The following is a 17,318-nucleotide window of genomic DNA, read 5'->3' as shown; positions in this document are numbered from 1 at the left end:
AGAAAGCTGTGTTGAAAAAAACTTGAAAATGAGAAATTTATTCATAGCATTAATTTGGCTGTGTTCCACGGTCACTCTGGCAGAATCAACATAACGGACGCGTTCGCGGCGCAATAAAAACGGATAATAATTAAATTATTCCATAACTCTTCTACGACACAGTTGGAAAACATCGAGGCATATCAAGGCCGACAAATATCGCTATTAAATCGCACAACTGTAAGCGATTCGTACAGAGTGTCATTGAATAAATTCGTTATGGAAAAGTGCCTTGGTGTGTGTGTGCGTGCATATAATTAAGCAAAAGTATTTAGCAAAACGAAGGCGCACATTTCGCAATACACGCTGGGAAATAATCGGGTGATAATTGTCGCAGCTGCAGGCGCACTTCCTTCTCCGTCTCCTGTTTTCTTCGTTTTTGTCTCTGCGGATACGTGCTACTACTATTGCAGCTGCTGTTCAGCTATTTAGCGCGTGTGTGTGAGTGCGCCCGCTACTGTTGTTGTTTTTGTTGGCTCACCTCTCGTTAACCACCTTGAATGCGAGCGAGCAAAAGGGAGGAAGAGTGCAAAGTTGATGTGTGTGTGTGTGTGACAACAAATACAGTACGAGTGTGTGCGTGCAGCATTAGTCACTCTATTTAACTTTTAACTCTTTGGTCCACCTTTTTGAACGCACATCGCCAAAAAGGCAAAGACAAAAAAACCACTAAGCCAGCTTTGCGGATCGGTTTTTTCGAATCGAAGCGAATCGGATCGGAACGAATCGGAAATCGCCAAAAGGTTAGTTACCCGCAATTGATATTTAACCACATCACCCTGACAACTATGCTTTTGCATACATACACATTTTCATCAGTTTGCACAAGCTACTTACTTAATTGAAATTCCAGTCAAGGTCGCATTTGTTAATTAATTAAATGTTTGCCCGGGTGACTGCTAGTATAAGGCAAGAAGAAACTTTGCTACTGCACAACTATTGTACAATTCACAAACTATTGCATAAACCGACATGCTACGTTTGTTCCGACTGTTTACTCAAGCCTTAGCGATAAGCGGGAGCTCAAAGAAGCTGGGTCCGCAAAAATCGAATTTTTGAAATTTGAAAGTTGGAATCGTTTGCCCATCGTTTGCCCATGTTTGCCCACCAATTAGTTTTTTTTGCCCACGTCCAGTTTTCAAGATATGAAATTTCGAAAATTTTCGAAAATTTTCGAACTTCAAAAAGTTGTCTTTTTTGAACTTTTTTTTTTTAAATCGCAATAACTTCGTTTGCCCACGTTTGCCCACCCTTTAGAATTTTGAAAAAACTTTTAGTTTAGAAAATATAAGCACTTAAAGAATTAAACATTTTCCATACCCCAAAACTAAAAATTTTCAAACAAAATCGTTTGCCCACCCCCTAAAATTGCTTTTTATCGTTTGCCCACCCTTTAAAAATTGTTTTTTTCGTTTGCCCACCCTTAAAAAAAATAAAAACGTTTGCCCACCTCTTAAAACTAAATATTTTAAAACAAAATCGTTTGCCCACCCCCTAAAATTGCTTTTTATCGTTTGCCCACCCTTTAAAAATTGTTTTTTTCGTTTGCCCACCCTTAAAAAAAAATAAAAACGTTTGCCCACCTCTTAAAACTAAATATTTTAAAACAAAATCGTTTGCCCACCCCTAAAATTGCTTTTTATCGTTTGCCCACCCTTTAAAAATTGTTTTTTTCGTTTGCCCACCCTTAAAAAAAATAAAAACGTTTGCCCACCTCTTAAAACTAAATATTTTAAAACAAAATCGTTTGCCCACCCCCTAAAATTGCTTTTTATCGTTTGCCCACCCTTAAAAAAAATATTTTCAATTAAAAATTACTTTCAGTAAGCTGTGGCGCCAATTCACACGCACACGTGGTACTTGCCGCATTGACAATACATACATACAAAAACATTATGGTGTATTCTGCTTATTCTTCACTAGTTCCTTATGCTGAGCAACAACAATTTCATATGCTTAACAGTTACCTCGGTGTCCGACTGAAAAGCTACATTGCTAAAAATCAGTCGTATGTTTCGTTGCTAGCAAATTGGTTTACATACATACAACCCAGAAAAAAATAAAAACAATTGTGTTTGCTTTACCATATTGTTATCCAACATAATTTGGAGTTTTCAAAAGCATTAAAACTATGTATTTTCATTTTTTCAACTTGATTTTTTCAGTGCAGATAGGAGAACCGAAAATGTGTATGTGTGTTTTTTTATATGTATATGTTGATTCTCATATTAGGTATAAAAGTTGTCAATAATATACGGTCTTCAATTGCACCTGTGACAAAGGGTTAATTTTTAGGTAACTTGTTAGCACCTGTGACAAAGGGTTAATTTTTTAGGTAAATTGTTTTAAGAATCCAATTTTATGCGATAAAAAGCATTTTTAGGGGGTGGGCAAACGATTTTGTTTTAAAATATTTAGTTTTAAGAGGTGGGCAAACGTTTTTATTTTTTTTTAAGGGTGGGCAAACGAAAAAAACAATTTTTAAAGGGTGGGCAAACGATAAAAAGCAATTTTAGGGGTGGGCAAACGATTTTGTCTTAAAATATTTAGTTTTAAGAGGTGGGCAAACGTTTTTATTTTTTTTAAGGGTGGGCAAACGAAAAAAACAATTTTTAAAGGGTGGGCAAACGATAAAAAGCAATTTTAGGGGGTGGGCAAACGATTTTGTTTTAAAATATTTAGTTTTAAGAGGTGGGCAAACGTTTTTATTTTTTTTTAAGGGTGGGCAAACGAAAAAAACAATTTTTAAAGGGTGGGCAAACGATAAAAGCAATTTTAGGGGGTGGGCAAACGATTTTGTTTTAAAATATTTAGTTTTAAGAGGTGGGCAAACGTTTTTATTTTTTTTTAAGGGTGGGCAAACGAAAAAAACAATTTTTAAAGGGTGGGCAAACGATAAAAAGCAATTTTAGGGGGTGGGCAAACGATTTTGTTTTAAAATATTTAGTTTTAAGAGGTGGGCAAACGTTTTTATTTTTTTTAAGGGTGGGCAAACGAAAAAAACAATTTTTAAAGGGTGGGCAAACGATAAAAAGCAATTTTAGGGGGTGGGCAAACGATTTTGTTTGAAAATTTTTAGTTTTGGGGTATGGAAAATGTTTAATTCTTTAAGTGCTTATATTTTCTAAACTAAAAGTTTTTTCAAAATTCTAAAGGGTGGGCAAACGTGGGCAAACGAAGTTATTGCGATTTAAAAAAAAAAAAGTTCAAAAAAGACAACTTTTTGAAGTTCGAAAATTTTCGAAATTTTTCGAATTTCATATCTGAAACTGGACGTGGGCAAAAAACTATTGGTGGCAACATGGGCAAACGATGGCAACGATTCAACTTTTAAATTTCAAAAATTCGATTTTTGCGGACCCAGCTTCTTTGAGCTATAAGCGGGGAGTACAGTGACATTTATGGATAGGAAACCCATTTTCTGGCTGCATAATCGACACAACACGAAAAACACTGTCATTGCACTAAGTGAATAGCTAGAATTATTACAGAACATCTCCCCTGGTTGCCCACATTAATTCCGCTGCAAATGCCACCCCTGGTCACTAATTACACTTCTATTATTGAATGCTGAGAACAATATTTCCAGTCGTTCAGTGGACGTTTTTCTTTCTGTGCAGCTTTGCACGAAGCTTTCCTCTTACCATTAATAAAATAGAAAACCGAGGGAATTTCGATTTCGTTTTGTCACTTTCGGACGCAGCAGGTGGTGCAGTGGCGCCTGCCTCGCTTTCCAGCTGACTGCCTTTCGGCCGATCCTCACATGAAAACCATATATGTATGTACCATATACCATATGGCACTGCAGCACCCCTTTCGCCTACGCCACTGTCCGGTGATAAAACCCTTCGCAGAGCAATCTTAAAATGAAAAACAGGAAATGTATATCACACATAATATACATACATATGTATATTACACAATCTTTTAGGGAAGTGCAATCTTAGGACATGCTAAGGAATAAAGCGGTTTCATAGGTTTACTTGAATCGGACACAGCGCGGCAATAAGTTTCGTGATGATAATTTTAGATGATATCATAAACCTATCATAGGAACTGTTGGCTGAGCAAGTATCGAGTGATCAATTTTATTATACACTCAAGGTATCATTTTAAACGACTAATTCAGATGCTACATGCAAATGGCACAAATATCCTCTTTATAGGCCTTTGTTTTTTAAGTGCATTGTTTTTAAAGCACTAAAATAGGCGGCAAGTGTTTTGCACTCAGTACTCGACTCGATACTCCTTTGAGTGCACAAAAATGTGGGCGTGCTCGGAAGTACTGGAGTAAGCTTTCAGCTCTGATTGTGTTCAACTTTGACCCACATTCGGCAAGTGTCCCGCCATGAAACGCACGAGTGGATTGCAAGCGGAGCAGAAGACGGAGGAGGAGGAGGAGTCCCCACATTTCAGCGATGGATTTCATCTGCTGCTCCTTGTATATTTTACATGCAAACGTGCAATTTTCAGATCGCATTGTTTGTCTAGAATTTGTGGGCTTAGCACAAAACGACATTGTATGCTGTGTAGTGGGTCTATCAATAGTTGTGTGTATGCAAATACGCTTTTAGAACGAACGGCACGAGCTGGAATGGAATGGAACGGCAGGGAGAACAAAAAGTACATACATACGAGTATATGATGAACAGGAAAACGTGCTGACAATGTGGAATAGTGCTGCGGATTCGCCAAGTTTTGTTTCACCTATTTTATACTTATTCATTCCGCTTTTGCTCAGCCAAAGGCAAAAAACAAGCAGACTTGTGAGGACTATGAAAAATCTTGGGTTAAGTAAGTAAAACCCGTTTTTGCATTTAGGCTTGTGCCTGTTTTTTGCTTTTTCCGGTCTCCCTTATACAAAGTTCTGATCTTTTTTGCTATGACTGCTGCTTATAGCGCCAAATTTGCCGATCAAATATTTACTAGCCATGTGTGTGCGCGTGTATCTGCGAATAGATTGTTGTCGCACCAGATTCAAGCTGTATCCACAATCCCCCGATGATAAAGAGCTCTTTCAGCGATCGAGACTGGCTCTTAACAGATCCCCACAGCTCAATAAACCTTAACCTCAAAGACACACAAGGCATGGCTCTGTTTCCCATCAGCGCTTCCTTATCGCACTTGATGTAAATTGAATGATTTCGGCTTTGTTCTCTGTGTAATTTGCTTTAATTGCATCAACGCATTGCGGTCACGATTCTGATACTGCTCTGCTCTGCATAGAGTATATTATATTGGGCAGTTTTAAAAGCGCTTGAAACAAAAAACGCAGCGAAAGAACCCGAAAGTTGGGGCGTGTTTTTAGTTAAGTTCATTTAACTTGTCATGTCTGGCATTAAATTCAATTGACTTCGGCGTTACTTAGAGCAGTGCCATTGCCTTCGTTTTGTTTTGTTCATCTGATGGGGGAGCTTTTATTGCCGCTGCTCCCATTTGCTATTTTTACGCTACACCTCAAGAAATTAGTGTTATTTAATATTTATTTCACTGTTTACGCTGCCATATTTATACGTGCATATTTGTATATTTGCTTTAAACTGCGTACTCCTTTATCGTGTAAACTGAGTCAAGCGACAGCAAATTGCCGCCCAAATCAACACTGCTCTATTGCTCATGAGATGTTATGGTTTTTGGAAGGGAATACCAGAGGACAGGAACATGAAATAATTAAAAAATAATGAATTTCTACAAAAACGATTATGTCTATGACAACGATGTGGATGTGAGTTTGAAACGTGACGAGCTAAACAACTTTCTTCTATTACAATTTACACACATATATGGTTGGTGTTATATCGTTTTTACCGTGTACTCCATAGAGGGATCCACATCATTCAGAGGTTAATGCTTTTCATGGAGCGCTCAAGTGGCGCAAGTCGAAGACGACTAATGGAGCACTTGTGGCCCTTTGTGATGTGATTTTGGTCTAGTTTTTATTTGGCCATTGAAAATAAAAGCATTCAAGGTCGTCACGCCTGTTTTCGTAGGTGCGGTGGTCGAAAATGTCAAAGTATCAGCAATTGCAAATGTCAACAAACGATGCCAAGGAAATTGGGATTGTGGAAAGAGAAATGCTCGGTAGCGCACAATTCATTAAAAGCGGAGCATGGAAATTGCTCTTTCAAACGCAATCCATTCCAATTTATAGCAGTCGCCTATCAATATCGCTCTCACCCGATTTTGAACGAATCAGCTCCACCCCACATACTCGTGTACATATGTATGTACATATGTATGTATACCCCTCATCACATATGTGTATGAAGACTGAGATCGATGTGTTTGTCACTTTCTTTTGTTCTGCTTTCCTCCGACTTCCATTGTTCGTGCGACTTTGCTCGAACGTGCGGTCAAGCCTGAGGATGGTCCACCATGCCAAAGTAAAAGTTGCCCCTAACCCAAGTGTATCGCATCACAAAGCGTATGTGCCCACACATTCTGTCAACCGGCGACTGAATCATCCATTCTATCCCATAAACAATTTCACTGGAAATCAGTTACATGAAAAGCCGTGTCTGGAAATACTCAAAGCCGAATGAAAACAAGCAATTAGCAAGCATTTTCACAGACTTCATTCTCATTGCAATCTGTAAAGGGAGTCAGTCGCTGTGTAAACCGGTTAACATCGACTGCTCTTGAGCTTGAACCGCAGAAAAGAGTAGCTTTATTACACACTTCCGAAGGCCCCAACTGAATTCAAGTTTTCGATAGATCAAGGAAAGAGCTCAAACTTATTAGAAATCAAGAATCAGTTGATTATATAAGAACCATACAAGGCTAGTCGGCCAGTCCATACATTTGATGCCAGAGCTTTACTTTATGTGCCTTTTAATGTGCGAGATCATAATTAGCTGCAACTCGGGTTTAATTTGTTTAAGTGCGCTGATAATAGGTGTAATGTAGAGCACCTCATTAAGATTTACCCCCGCCAGCGATTAGGGTGATTATTTGATCAATTTTACTGACGCCACGCGGAAAATGGGAAAAGGAAAGCGTGTTTGCCATTGTAAATAGACTGCTCTTGCTCTTGAATTTCTACACATGTCTATACAAAGCGAATAGTAAGCAAAATGATTAAATTCGCATTCAAAGGAACGACAACAAACTAGGTGGGTGGACGTGGGTTGTGGGTGGTGGGTGGTGGGCCGCTGCCCACTTTTCTTTCTCCCATCATCACCTTCTGAAGGTGATTTTAATTAAATTGTAAATGCCAGGTTTGTTCTACGTTTAACCGTTGAAAACGTGTCTGCCATTAGCGTCACAGTTTAGTCCGCCAGTCGGTTTTTTGTGCAGCAAGTTATTCAATGATGGGCGAAATGAACAGTCAGACATTTCACAGATTTAGCTATTCATTCCCCTAGGTTTCGTGTTTACTTTATTTACAGGGAAGGTCTCCTCCATAGAAGACATGGAAATTTGCATGAATTTCGCATGCAGCGACTATTTGTTATGATTGGATGTTTACGGCTGCGGCTGAAAGAGTTTGAAAGTTTCTAAACATGAAATCCCAGTTCTTTTGTGCACACATTCAGACTTTCCGTTAAATGGCATATTGTTCAGTTTCGTTGGTCGATCATTGACTTTGAATGAATTCGAATAAGAAATTTTAAATCCAATTTGTTGTGTCATCAATCGAAAACTAGTCGTTTATGGAACTTATCCCCCAATAGCTCTTGAGTTTCTTAGATCTTTTTGGCTTCAGAAGTACATTAGGCATGTTCCTTTAAACTACAGCTCTGGCGGAAACGACCTTTCATACAACCAAAGAGCTTACAAATATTTGCGAACTGTTTGCGTTCGCAGAACCAATAAACATATGTAAATCCGGCCATATGCTCAAACATATTTACCACTAAATACACACCCCCTTCAAAGAGGCGGAAATGGTTTGCCGCGGCGCCATCTCCTCCCACCTTTTTGTCATTTTATTTCCGCGAATGGGTCTTCTGGGAATTCTCCGTGTGACGCACTAATTTTCGACCATCCTTCCATCTTTCGAATCGCAGAAAAATACGCATAAGTATATGGGAATTTATTTTATCAAATCATACGCCGCCCCTTTAGTTGCCTTACATTTTTTGCCGCTTAAAATTGTTTATAGAAATTGTTTTGTTTACGCAAACCATTTCGTTGATCTCGCGAGAGGCGACATTGGATTTGCTCTTATCACTGCCACCGCCCATTGTGCTTGCGTTTGGCTTCTCTGCGGAATATCCCACTTGTGGCACATGCAGTCCAATTCAGCTGCGCTTCTGAATCGGCTTGGTTCGGTTCGGTTCCACCATGTGCCGGGCACCGGGAACCCGGCAAGTGGGGCAACTGCAGCAGTCCACAATGCAGCTACATATTTTCTGGATCCGGCGCAAACTCGAAAACGTTTCATTGCGCTGCCATTGATATCACTTTTGTTCACTATTTATTATCGTGGCTTAACCAACGCGAAAAGCATAAATAGACTGATAGAAAAAACTAAAGGGAAAAAACCGCAGTAATTAGCAGATGAGCAATTGTGGATGCGGTTGATGATGAGGTAAATGTTCGAGAAACCCCTGCGAAATCAACAAGTTCTATATTTATTCCTTCGCTTTCGCCAATTGCATCGTAAACAGAAAGCACTAAAGAGCATTTCGGATCTGTCGATTGATGGTTTCCACTTATGTTAATAAACGACTTCGCCATCTGTTGATTGCTGAAAATCATGGTGCGTGTATGCCGAATAATTCGTTCTAATCAATGAACCTGTCTGGTTTATTACTACAGTGAGTCACACATAGTATTCCCTTATAATAATCAGAAAATCCGTTTTCACTATCAGTAACTGGAGCGTTCTGTGTCCGAGCGTATTTTATCAGAAGTCTTCACTGCAAATCCACTTGAGTCAAGTACTTAAGCTAAAATCTTATCTGGCATAGTAAATCAATAAGCATTTCTTAATGTTTATTGTAAGGACAGGGTGGCGTGACCTTCGAATAAAGTAAAAGTACATTTTTATGATCTTGTTTTACTAAGAAAAAGTGTAGTAAGAAATTCCTTGATGAAAAAATTACTAGTCAAGCAAGCAATCATTTTCAACTCTTAGTAATGACATTTAAAAATATCAGATTGTGCTCCTCCCAGAAACCCAGCAAACTCGTTAATATTTCGTATTTGTTTCGTTTTTGAAATTTTGAGTAGAAGAAAAGCCCCACGAGAAGTCTGATCACATTGGTGGGGTGCGAGTCAACAATTTCGAAGCAGCTCTCCATGAAAGTTCACTTGTCGTGAGTGTCGCTTATCAGGCTCAAATATTTGCCATATCAACACCGTCTGATTTTGCATGTTTAATTTGAGAACGCCATTAGGGCGAACTCCGTGTAGCTGTTCTGTTCACGAAGTTAATTGAATTCCCTTTGGTCGCCTCTTCAATTGCAGGTAGAATGACCATTCCATCAAGACCGGCGCCCGCTCCGCCCGGATCACGTGGCCAGAGCGCCGCGGCTGGGGCGAATGCCAGCCTGGAACAGCTGCGTCTCCAGCTCCAGCAGCAGCACCTGCAGCAACAGCAGGCGGCTGGAGGAGGACTCCAGAAGCTGACCATCAAGCTGCCGCCGCCGCCCAAGGGTCCGCTGCAGTCGCAGGTTTCGCCGCACAAGCGGACCGCCGTCAGCAACAATAACAACGGCAGCCTTTTCGACGAGCCAATGGGAGGATCGAGCATCACGCGAAAGTTTCCGCAGGCACGCTACACGCCGGCCACCAACTGGGACGACGATCCATTTGGTGGAAGCAACGGAAATGATCGCTTCAAGAAGATGCCACCGCCGCGACCGCCGCCGCCCAAGGTGCTGGTCAATGGGCAGAACGTGGCCAAGTCCACCTCCTCGATGGCATCGGCGGTCACTGGCGGTACTGGCAGACTCATGTCAAACATTTTCCTTCGCAAGAAGTCCACGTCCACGGCATCCGCCGCTGCTTCCAAGGCCGCAGCGGAAAATCGCGTCTACGGCCTGAGCAGCGGCAATGTCGCTACACCAAGCTACAGCAACAACGGCAGCAGTGCATCCTCGGCGACCTTTAGCAATGTGGATTGGAATGCAGCGTGGAACACGGCCACCACTACCACAACTACCACCACGAGCAGTAGCCACAGCTCCCATTATGCCTCGCAGCAGACGGCCGATGCACAGCTCATCAGCTTCGATTCGCCGCCCTCGTCGCCCACCTTTACCCAGAAGTCCAACAGCGACTGCGTCAGCGTGGACAGCTTCAGCTCGGACAGCAACTTCAGTTCGCCCAACAACGGCAGTGTTTCGCAGCCGGAGAGTGGATTCGAGGACGATTACCATCGATCGCGGCCCTCCACACAGAGTCCGCTGGATCCGTGGGAGGCGGTGGATAGCGTTGGACACGGAGGAGTCGATAGCTTTGGCTCCGCCCCAGTGCGTCAGACGTACCCATTGCAGTCACGCACCTCGGACAATCCGCTGTGCAATGGCAAGAGTCTGTTGCCGCCTACTCAATCGCTTACCATGCCCACCATCATCAAGCCCAAGATATCGCAAAAGCCAAAGGCCCCGAAACCACCACCATTTATTGGAGGTCACTTACCGCCAGGTTATAGCATACCATCAGGTTACGGAGGATCGGAAACTCCACCTTCGCCCCCAATGCCCAAAGGACCGCCACCACCGCCGCCATCTAGCGGAATCTCACTGCTGGATGTGATAAACGGGAAAGTGGACGCTTTAGCGCTTAGCAACGGATGCCAGGGCTACATGGAGGAGGAAGTAGTTCCTTATGCCATTACACTCTATGATTTTGACGGCATTGAGCCGGGCGATCTTAGTTTTAGAGTAAGTTCTTGACACCCTCGTACGATTTAATTAGTATAATAATGCTGATATTTGTAGGAGAACGAGAAAATTTATCTGTTGGACCATCCCACGCCGGAGTGGTTGCGCGGACGCACACGTTCCGGATGTGAGGGCATTTTTCCAATCAACTACGTGGACATCAAGGTGCCATTAGGGGCCACTGGTGGCGGTGCTGCCGCTCCAGCTGTAAGTGCTGCAGCACCGTCACCCAGTCCGTCACAACAGCAACTGCCGACGGCGCTCTGCTTGTATCACTTTCCCGGAGAAGTCGAAGGAGATCTCGCCTTGCAGGTAATTACCCTTCAAGCAGCGCCTTCGTTACAGAATTTATAATCAATTTTTCTTCCCATAGGAGAACGAACTGGTCACAGTGCTTTATAGGATTAACGAGGACTGGCTGTACGGCGAGGTAGCGGGTCGTCAGGGACAGTTTCCGGCCAACTTCCTGGACCAGGTGCCCGCTAATCTGCATACGTTGTAACGATAAGGAGTCCCCGATCTAAAACGATCTATAATTGTATACCCGAAACATTGTCGATAAGCGAGTGAACGTCGAGCGAACTGAATCATATATACACACATATATAATTGTATTTTTACTATATTCTTTTTGAAAAATATTATGAATCGAGCATATAGTCTAAGACAACTAGTTTGTAAGAGAATCGCAAAATGTTTTTATGGGTGCATTGGAAACATGCCCATCCCCTCCCCGCTTATACACGGGATCGATTTATTCATTTTATGTTCAATCCGCGTATGGAACTGTTTTGTTAACTGAGTAATTCTATATTTATGTATTAGAAATGATTTGCTGATCCTCAAAGTATTCGCCCAGCCCCATAGACCCAAACCCAATAGAGCAGGCAAAAATATTGTAAATAAGTTAAAACGTACGTGATTTCTATTAATGTTTAATAATTTAAATTGAGTTTAGTTAGACACTTAGTTAGGCACATTTACAGATTCCAATTTATGATGCAAGCCGTTTGTTTATGTATGTATTAATAATTCTTTAAAGTGCTTAGGGCAGTTTATCTCCGAATGTGAAGATGAAGGGTTATTTATTTGTCCCTTACAGAGTGCTCCACTCACAATTTGTAGGACTTATCGCTAATAAAGTATCAGGATATCCTAGCAATGAAGAATGTAAACTGAAATAAATGAAGACGATCACAAAAATCCAGCTGATACTCATTTTCTTGGTTGCCTATGTGTTACATTTCAGAGTGGTGTTCTATTTCCACACCCGATTTCATTCGACCATCTCTGCCTTCGTAGAACACATCGGGAAACTTTTCGTCGTCTAGTGTCTTTGCAAAATTATTCTTTAGTCGTTTCGGAAGTGTCAAGTCTACTCAACCGTTTCTCTCAGCTCCGAGCAAACAAAATTATTTCCATTGACAATTTTCCAGTATTCGTCGGCTTCACATCCGTGTCGGTTTTTTTGATTTTCTGTTTCTGGATTTTTTGAGGTCAGTGTCCCATAATCAGCCATGTCCGGTGATTGCAACACGTACTGCCCCAATCCCTGCGATCCTTGCCAGACGCCCACAGATTTCTCGCCCTGTCCGCCGGGCTCGACATGTCCGCCTTGCGATTGCGGCGACTATGCAGGATGCTGCTACCAGCAGCCGCCGCGCACCATGCCCATCCTGCCCAAGTCACACTTTATGCGCTCCACAGCGCCGCTGGACACTGACACCATCTACCGGCGGTCGTTCTATGCCAACTGCGGCGACAACATTAGGGCCCGGCCCGTAATGCCGTGCTCCCAGATCCGAGCCTCCACGGCGCCGCTGGAAAAGTGCACCATTCAGAAGCTATCCTATATGCCACCATGTCCGGTGAAGCGGACGCCACCCATCGTTCCCATGGAGAGCGGCCTGCGCTTCGAGGGACCCATCTATGCGATGACCTCGCAGAAACACGACTACGTGCCCAAGGGGATCGTGAAGCGGGATCCCATTAAGCCGCGAGTGGCTATCTGCACGTCAAATGCGCCGATGGAGCGCTGTACCATCCAGAAGCTGAGCTACATGCCCATCGATGTCTGCCAGAATCCGCCTCCGAAGGCCATGGTCCAGGGATCGCACTACTGCAAGCCGGCAGGCCCCATGGAGCGCTGCACCATCCAAAAGCTGTCGTACATGCCGGTTTGCTTGCCAGCCAAGGAGCCCACGCCCTGGGCAGACAAGATACGGTGTGTGCCGCCGCGCTACTCCAATGTCTGCACCACCTACAACCTTAGCTACATGCCCAACTGCAATGAGGCACGAACTGCTCCGGTGACGCCGCTCACCACCTTGCGCTTCTGTGGCAACGACGCCGGATCCGGAAGCACGGTGTACAAGCTCAGCTACATGCCAGTAGACGCCTCCAGGACCAAGCCGGCGCCAGTCCTGCCCAGGGACACTTTCTGCCGGCCCTCAGGACCGCTAGAAAGGTGCACCATTCAAAAGGCAAGTATTCCAACCCACATCAGACTGACCCAAGATTTTTAAATACGCTTATCTTCTCTCTTACTAGCTGTCCTATCAGCCGAATTGCACGGAGCGTACTCCTCCGATTCGCCCGATGGAGAATGGCCTGCGATTCGACGGGCCCATGTATGCGATGACCACCCAGAAACATGACTTTGTGGCCAAGCCGCACGTGAGGAGGGCTCCCATCATGCCGCGAACGGCCTTCTGCCGGCCCACTGGAGCCATGGAGCGTTGCACGGTGAACAAGTTGTCCTACATGCCGGTGGACGTCACCTGCTTCCCACGCACCGAGTCCGTCCGACCACGACAGGGATTCTGCCGGAACGAGGGACCCATGGAGAAGTGCACCACATACAAACTCAGCTACTTGCCGAACTGTGTGCCACCCAAGGAGCCCCTCCCGTGGGCCAGATACACATCCTACTGCCGCCCAACCGGACCTATTGAGAAGTGCACTATCCAGAAACTTAGCTACGGGCCGCCGGGAGCCTTCCAGCGCTGTGGTGGTAGGTTTCAACCAGATTTACCACCTAACATTTCTAAAATATAATCGGAGTCCCGAACAGGTCCTTGTGGAACTGGTGGTGCCGATGGCACTTTCCCCAAAGCCGGAATTTGTTAGGCTGGAAATACTTTATGATTGCTCTCAAGAATACTGCTCCCAAGCTCATCCCGAGTTCTACGTTTGCGTTCAAGCTAAATCTCTCAGTCCAGGTCTTCTAAGGAGATAACTTTGTTTTTGTTTTAAATGCTTGTCAACAAGTTCGCTTGCGAACTGCCCTGAGTAACCAAGCGCCGCTATCCGTTCCTTCGCTCCACAATCCTTTTTATCATGTATATACAAAAAATTGCCGGTAATCCAATAATTGGCTTACGAATTATGGTGTATTCCTCATTGTCAAATTAAAGTATGTTCACAGAAATATAGCAATCCAGTAAATCATATATTAACTAACACGTATAATTGGATTTATACAACTAAGTCTAGGGTATTGCGTCTCAAATCATTTGAATCTGCAGCCTCCGCTTACTGGCTTCTCTCCGCTTCTTATCCCGCTTCTTGCGAGCCTGTGTGGCCTCCCTGAAGAGCTGGACACCATCGCGCTGCTCTACTTCTGTTTGTAGCAGGGCCAAACCGTGCAGGTTCCATCCCAAGACATCCCGCAGCTGGCCAACATCCCGCTTGAGCATCGAGAGCAGCTTGACAAGCAGAGGCTTCATGTTCTTAGCCGCCGAGATGGGCTTCATGTGCACCTTGAACAGGAAGATGGTGACGCGACAAAGCAGCTCCAGTTGATCGGGTCGCTGGGTCAGCAGAGTGGGTAGGCGCTCGAGGACTTCACACACAGTGGCGAAGGGGAGTAGGAGAAGTGCCTCCTCCAGATCGGAAGCACGTATCCTCATCAGGGTGCTAACCAGGAAGTCTTCAGGATTCTTTACCTGCAGTGCCTGCATCAAGGGATGTAACTCGGGCTTCTCCTCCGCCTCGAGCTCGAACTGTTTAGATATTTCCAGGCATTCGAGAATCGATTCAGCAGACTGTTCGGAACCCACTGTTTTGCGTGACGGCATTTTAAGACCCGGAAGCAAGGGAACAGTGTTGTCCTCGCCCGTGGCCAGTTGCTCATTCTCCATTTGCTCTCGCTCCTCCTCCTGCACATCCTTCAATACAATGGTCTCCTCTGTGCGCTCGTACATTCTAAGAGTTCTATCTGATCCGCAGGTGACCAAATAACGTCCATTTGGAGATACGGACAGACAATAGGCTTCGCCTATATGTCCAGGCAAGGTAAGAATCTTCTCGAAGCTATCGCCATCCCACTGTTTTACCTTTCCATCCTTTCCGCACGTAAAAAACATGTGCGTTCTGGGTATGAACTGTACACTCATTACCGAATCGTCGTGTGCAAAAATGGAACGATGACAGTCTCCAAAGTTTAAACCCCAAACTTTCACGTTACGATCTGCTGATCCTGTTACAATGAGGTTGGAGTCGTAAGAGATGTCCAGGCAGATCACTGGTAACTTGTGACCGTACAGGGATAAGTAGAACTTGAAGGTGTCGAGGAAGAAAACCTTTACGGTGGCGTCCAGCAATCCCACAGCCAGGTACTTCATGTCCGGACTAACAGCCAAACACAGCACGGTCTCCTCCAGTTTCAGTGTGTTCTTGTGCAGCAGGGACAGCACCTTGGCTTGGGCAGCGCCTTCGCCGGCATCGATTAGCTCGAATGTCCAGATCTTAACCGTGGAATCGCCACTGCCAGTGACGCATCCTTTTTGATCGGGCAGTATTGCAATGGACCAAAGTTCGCCTTCGTGAGCCGGAATCTCCTCCACTATATCAGCCGCTGCCACGTCCACAATAAGCAATTTGCCGCTCTTCATGCCCAGAAGGACGTAGTGATCGCCAGGAACAAACTTCGAGCAGAGGATGTAGTCCGTTGGCACAGTTCGCAGGCACTGCATGGCATCTCGATCCCAGAACTTAAAGGATTCTCCAGCTCCGGAACCAATGGCCAGGGAATCGTTGCTAAAGCACACGGATCGCACTTCAGATTGGTGGCCCAGTCGAGTAAGTGACCTTAGAAGTTTCGCACTGGGATCGGTTGCTTTACGCGCCTTGATAGACGCCTCCAGCGAGTACAGGGACAGGCTGTTGTTGGCCAAACTAACAAGGACACGCAGCTCCTGGTTCTGGCCCAAGACCACATCAATGGACTTGATCTTCTGCTTGGCACGGATGCTTTCTAATCGCTTGATTTCATCGCTTAGCGACTGTTCCGCGGACAGCTTTGCTTCGTCTGCTCCCTCGTCCTCAGCGGTCTTTTTCTCCTTTTTTAAGCGCTTAGTCAGACGTTTCTTCACCTCTTCCGGCGTGCAGATGTAGAAATTCTCGATTAGGTCATTAGTGCCGTGGCAGCTGATCACACGTTCACTAGGATCGGTCACCAGGTTTACGGTGCGACCCTTTCCAGCCCGCTGGATGGTGCCGCAGTTGCTCACGCTAATGGGGCTGATGGTGTCCTCGTCATCAATGGATAGGCCATCAACGGCAGATTCAAGAGTTTCAGTGATGGCACCGTCGTGCTTTCTTAGGCGGTAAACGTTCATGCCGCTTTCGCCAGCGCCGGCAACCATTAGATTACCAATAAAGGCCAGTGCCCAGACTTCGGTGCGGTTATCCACGATGGTCTTGAAGCAAAACTGCGTCTCCAGGTTCCAGAACTTGATTTGCGTGTCCTTCGAGCAGCTTACCACTACGCTCTCGTCCACTAAACGCTGCAGGAAATGAGCGTCTGTGATGGCGGCATTGTGACCACTCAACCGAGCCCTTCCCGCCTGCTCCACCACATCAACGACCACCAGTTCGGTGTCCAGGCCTCCGCTCACCAGCCACATGCCCTGCAAATCGTACCGCAGGATGCTCACAGCGTTCTTGTGGAGTGCCAGCGTACAGATGGGATCGTAGTACCTCTCCGAGCTGAGATCGAAGATCTGCACCATGCCATCCGCGTAGCCAACGGCAATGTGCAGGTGATCTGGGGAGACCCTCAGGCAGGTTACCTCAAACTTTTCGCGCCGCAGCGTCAGCTTGCGATCGCCCATTCTGGGGTAAATAAAATGAAAATGTAAAAAGTAAGGAAAAAGCTTTGTAAGCCAACCTACCGCAAATCCCACACGATCACATTTTCAGCAGCTGGAGCGGCCACATATCGACCCTCCGTCTTGTCCACAACGGCAAAGTTCACATTGGCGCGGCCGGAGGTAATGATATTAAAGCTGTCTATAGCCCGGTAGGCCAAATATTGTTTAGTTAAACCCATCGCAGCATTCAAAACACATAAGGTAAATCAAAAATCGCGTTTCACGTGTTTGGAGATGGATCCCAATCGATTGCCCGACGTTGCTATCGATTCGTTCTTCGAAATCAAAA

The 17,318-nt window shown here is 44.7% G+C and overlaps 3 protein-coding genes across 4 annotated transcripts; 2 read left to right on the top strand and 1 right to left on the bottom strand.

The window, feature by feature from the left end:
- Positions 1–65: 65 nt before the first annotated feature.
- On the top strand, positions 66–12,077 carry LOC120452534. Of its 2 annotated transcripts, none has more exons than XM_039636798.2 (4): positions 66–782; positions 9,454–10,874; positions 10,932–11,186; positions 11,248–12,077. In XM_039636798.2, the coding sequence occupies exons 2-4, from the start codon at positions 9,459–9,461 to the stop codon at positions 11,374–11,376; spliced, it is 1,800 nt and encodes a 599-aa protein (XP_039492732.1). In that variant the 5' UTR covers positions 66–782; positions 9,454–9,458; the 3' UTR covers positions 11,377–12,077. The 2 variants fall into 2 exon arrangements, with proteins under 2 accessions (XP_039492732.1, XP_039492733.1); XM_039636799.1 differs by lacking the exon at positions 66–782 and adding an exon at positions 9,143–9,302.
- A 94-nt stretch (positions 12,078–12,171) lies between these two features.
- Positions 12,172–14,326, top strand: LOC120452535 (stabilizer of axonemal microtubules 1). The gene is made up of 3 exons (XM_039636801.2): positions 12,172–13,357; positions 13,425–13,887; positions 13,948–14,326. Exons 1-3 carry the CDS (start codon positions 12,392–12,394, stop codon positions 14,001–14,003), a joined length of 1,485 nt encoding a protein of 494 aa, XP_039492735.1. The 5' UTR covers positions 12,172–12,391; the 3' UTR covers positions 14,004–14,326.
- On the bottom strand, positions 14,305–17,280 carry LOC120452533 (WD repeat-containing protein 3). Its single transcript, XM_039636797.1, has 2 exons — positions 17,051–17,280; positions 14,305–16,991 (listed from the first exon to the last, which is right to left on the bottom strand). The coding sequence occupies exons 1-2, from the start codon at positions 17,206–17,208 to the stop codon at positions 14,381–14,383; spliced, it is 2,769 nt and encodes a 922-aa protein (XP_039492731.1). The 5' UTR covers positions 17,209–17,280; the 3' UTR covers positions 14,305–14,380.
- Positions 17,281–17,318: the final 38 nt, after the last annotated feature.

This window comes from Drosophila santomea, chromosome 3R, assembly GCF_016746245.2.
Source record: "Drosophila santomea strain STO CAGO 1482 chromosome 3R, Prin_Dsan_1.1, whole genome shotgun sequence".
Lineage (NCBI taxonomy): Eukaryota > Metazoa > Arthropoda > Insecta > Diptera > Drosophilidae > Drosophila > Drosophila santomea.
This window is presented reverse-complemented; position numbering and strand designations above follow the sequence as displayed.